This window comes from Acyrthosiphon pisum, chromosome A1 (assembly GCF_005508785.2).
Source record: "Acyrthosiphon pisum isolate AL4f chromosome A1, pea_aphid_22Mar2018_4r6ur, whole genome shotgun sequence".
NCBI classification, from domain to species: Eukaryota; Metazoa; Arthropoda; class Insecta; order Hemiptera; family Aphididae; genus Acyrthosiphon; species Acyrthosiphon pisum.
The window spans coordinates 165,460,850-165,464,899 of record NC_042494.1 but is presented as its reverse complement, the minus strand read 5'-3'; the positions used below and the strand labels follow the sequence as shown (position 1 = coordinate 165,464,899).

The 4,050-nt window shown below is 27.3% G+C and overlaps 1 protein-coding gene across 1 annotated transcript; it reads left to right on the top strand.

The window, feature by feature from the left end:
* Window positions 1-142: 142 nt before the first annotated feature.
* On the top strand, window positions 143-3,998 carry LOC100167127 (tRNA (cytosine(38)-C(5))-methyltransferase). The gene is made up of 4 exons (XM_001949303.5): window positions 143-821; window positions 915-1,104; window positions 1,178-1,472; window positions 3,407-3,998. The coding sequence occupies exons 1-4, from the start codon at window positions 767-769 to the stop codon at window positions 3,851-3,853; spliced, it is 987 nt and encodes a 328-aa protein (XP_001949338.2). The 5' UTR covers window positions 143-766; the 3' UTR covers window positions 3,854-3,998.
* Window positions 3,999-4,050: the final 52 nt, after the last annotated feature.

Sequence of the window (4,050 nt, the reverse complement as noted above, 5' to 3'; positions counted from 1 at the left end):
CCCCCCCCTTCCCTAACCATATCTCTGGAGCCACCCCTGATAATATGTTATTAATTTATTATGATAATTATTTTCCCGCTATAATTTTTGGTTGCCCAAATATAATATTATGTTGTTACTTGTTACTGCGCAGTGACAAAGGTATAGTTACAATTTTGTTTTCTGTCGTTTTCCTGTGATATTTATACTCATACAAAAACAATTTTCTTTGTCCATCTATACGACTGTGTACTATAATATTGGCTTCAGATTACGTCTTTACAATTTTTATCTGCCAAACAGACAAAACAGTAAATCTTAAGAAAATATTTGAAATTCAGAATGGCAACATTATTATTATTGATAAATAATTCAAAAAGGATAACGCGCCGAAATGTATTCACAGTTGATTCACACTGTCGTTGGCAGTAGTTGCACCATAGAACAATATGAAATGTCATCTATTCTGTGGTAGTTGGCCACAATGGCTTTTATCTTGATTCCCACGTTGTTCTCTTATCAACAATAATATTTACAATTATTTTTTGAAGTTGAAATGTTGAATTAATATTGAATAATAGGTATCACAGAATAGTATACGACTGGAGTATAGGAGTTTCCCGTTAACTATTATTTCCAAAAAACTGCATTCAACTATTCAAGTCATTCAACAATATTCATTTCTGTAATATTTATTGTTATTTTGACGTTTGAAATAAAAAAAAATCTATTGATTTTGAACTTTTGTCTAAATTCTTTCAAAACTAATGATTTTTGTAATCCAAGTATGAGAGTTATTGAATTTTTCAGCGGTATTGGTGGAATGCATTTCGCCCTGAAAGGTATAACAAGAGTTATGCTTAAAACATTTTGAAATACAAAACATTATATGATAATCCTTGGGTAACTTATTATAAGTGTAAATTATTTTTCAGAATGCAACTTAGAAAATTTTGAAGTTGTTCTAGCTGTAGATATAAATACAGTAGCAAATGCAGTGTACAGACATTTTTTTCCATCGACTAACCTAAGAGATTTGAACATTCTTTCACTTAGCCCAGAACAATTTGATGCATATCATCCAGATATATTATTGATGAGTCCACCGTGCCAACCTTTCACGAGGCAAGCTTTTTGATTTATTATGGTTAATACAAGCTCATGTAATTAATTTTTCGCGTTTTAATTTAATTTTTAGAAATGGCCTTGTCAAGGATATTAACGATGAAAGGACAAAGCCACTGCTGCATATTATTGAAAATATAATCCCGAAATCGGAATCGCTTAAATATATTTTAGTGGAAAATGTTAAAGGATTTGAAAGTTCTTTGGCTAGAGACAAATTAGTCAACGCTTTGAGTCAATCGGGTTTTACATTTAAAGAATTTCTACTTAGTCCCGTACACTTTGGCATTTGCAATTCAAGATTGAGGTATTATTTATTAGCCAAGAAGAAACCATTAGATTTTGCAATATCCTTACCAAATGATATCGTAAGTTACTAAGGAATCATTCTAACTAAATACATCTTATTGTGTTACACATTGCCCATCTTGTACTAATATTTGTAATTTGTGTTCATTTACCTATTGTTGAAAAAATTACATTTACGGATCCTGAGTATTTTGTCATCTAAACTCAGAAATATCACCTTAATAAGCCATACAATGTAAACTGAATAGGTACTCACATTTAAAACCATAACTGAATCCCTAACTGAATGTCCACAGCTAAATTGTGAATTTTTTGTTCTACATCATTAAGAGAATGTCAGCACACTATTTGTTTTCTCTCTCTTGCCCACGCGCAGCATAGACAAAACGCATTAACGCAGAATTATTTTTTCTATGTTTTTAAGTGATTTCAGAGTAAAATCACCTATTACAAAAAAGAATAATATTTTCGAGGGAATACGTAGCAATTTTATATTTTATTGTTATTTGACTTTGTATTCAACTTTCAAAATAAACAAAAAAATTATGTTTAAATTGTTTTGAGATAAATTTAGACTAATATTGATATGACACTCCCTCAAAAATATTACTCTATTTTTTTTTTTTTTTGTGAGTTATTTTGCTCTGAGATTACTTAAAAATATAGAAAAAATGATTCTGTTTAAATGCAAAACGCAATGGACGTTTTGTCATGTTGCGGGTGGACCACAGAGAGAAAACAAATAGTGCGCTGACATCTTCTTAATAACTTTTAAGCACTTATATTTTTTATTTATCACACTAATATTGAAATTTATGCTAACCTAATATTTATTATAGTCAAATTGAATTAATATTCATTAATTGTTGTAGTTGACATAGTTAGGTTAAGTTAATATATTATGCAAACTATTCTTATAAAATGATCAACTGGTACATACAAGCACAAACAATTTCTTCATATTTTAGTATTAACCAACATATTATCGTAACTTGTAAGATTTCTTCATCCTTACAAATGGTTTTTAAATATTGCGCATTCGATTATGTACCTATAGTATTGTCATGTAGATTACAACAAAAAATCTTCAGTTAAATATTTTTTAACCAAGGTTTATAAATGATTTTTATTATTGCTAAAATAAAAAATTAATACTAATTCAATATATTCCCTTATTAATTCCATTTGAATCAACTACTATGCAGTTAAATTTAAATCAGGGATGGAAAACGTTTTTAATTTTTTTGTTTTCGCTTTTGTTTATTGATTTAAAAAATATGGTTTTTGTTTAACCTTTAACGTTTTTGATTAACGGTTTTAAAAATGTTATTTTCCTATTGTTTCCAAATAACGTTTTTGATGATATATTTTTTTTTTTATATTATATTCTTATAACTTATAACTTTTAACTTTTAAGTAATAATAGAAATGCACTTAAAAGTTGAAAATTAAAATTGATTATTAAAAAAAAAAAAACCAATATTATCAAAAACGTTAATTGGAAGCAATAGGAAATTAATGTTTTTAAAGACGTTAATCAAAAACAATATATATATTATATACAGAACATATTATATTCTTATAACTTATAACTTTTAAGTTATAATAGTAACGTGCAATATAGAAATGCACTTAAAAATTAATTATTCTTAATATTTAAATTTTAAATCAAAATTATAATTTATATAAAAATTAGAAAATTCAAAATTTATGATTTGAAATTAAAATGTTTTTAAAGTTAAAGATTAAAATGTAAAGACAAGTGGAATTTTTTATAACAATTTTTTTTTTTCGTGGTATAATTTGGATTTTTTGTTATCGTTTTTCAGTTGTTTTTTGTTTTTGTTTTATTAATTGTTTTTGTTTACGGTTTTTTTTCCGTTTAATAACGTTTTCCATCCCTGATTTAAATCCATTCAAAAATATTTTACATAACTTAAAAGACTATGAAAATATTAAATCAATACCAAGACTTGATCATTTTTTGATATAGATAACTGAAAACTATTGGGACGATAAACTGTGCAGCCGCGTTCAACAAGTTTCAGATGTATTGAGCGAATCCGATACAGAATTAGAAGAATATTTAATTAATGACAAACAATTATTAAAAGGCGGCAAAGCCTTGGACATTGTTACTAAACACAGTAAAAGATCATGTTGTTTCACTCGTTCGTACAGTTCATATTTATGTGGCACAGGTTCTGTGTATTCCAGTCTATGCGAAGAAAATATTAAAGAAATTATTAGTAACAATGACGATAATTTAGAAGTGCTGAAAAGTCTAAAATTAAGATTTTTTACACCAGCAGAGGTGGCAAAGTTTATGTGTTTTCCTGTATCAGATTTTCCAGTCAGCAAAAAAAAGGCATACCAGCTTCTAGGAAACAGTATAAATGTTTATGTTGTTTCTCGATTATTATGTTTATTATTGCCTTAAGCCTTTGACTATATTACTATGATGTACATCATTTTATTTACATATGTTGAATGTAAATTTTATTAAGAGGATGTGATACCCGCATAATATGTTGTCTCCGTCTTACAAGTGCATAACATATCAAATTATACGCAAAGCAGAACACGTGTAGCTCCATTAGCTTAAACATTTGAGTAAATTGACCTCTTATAAAATCT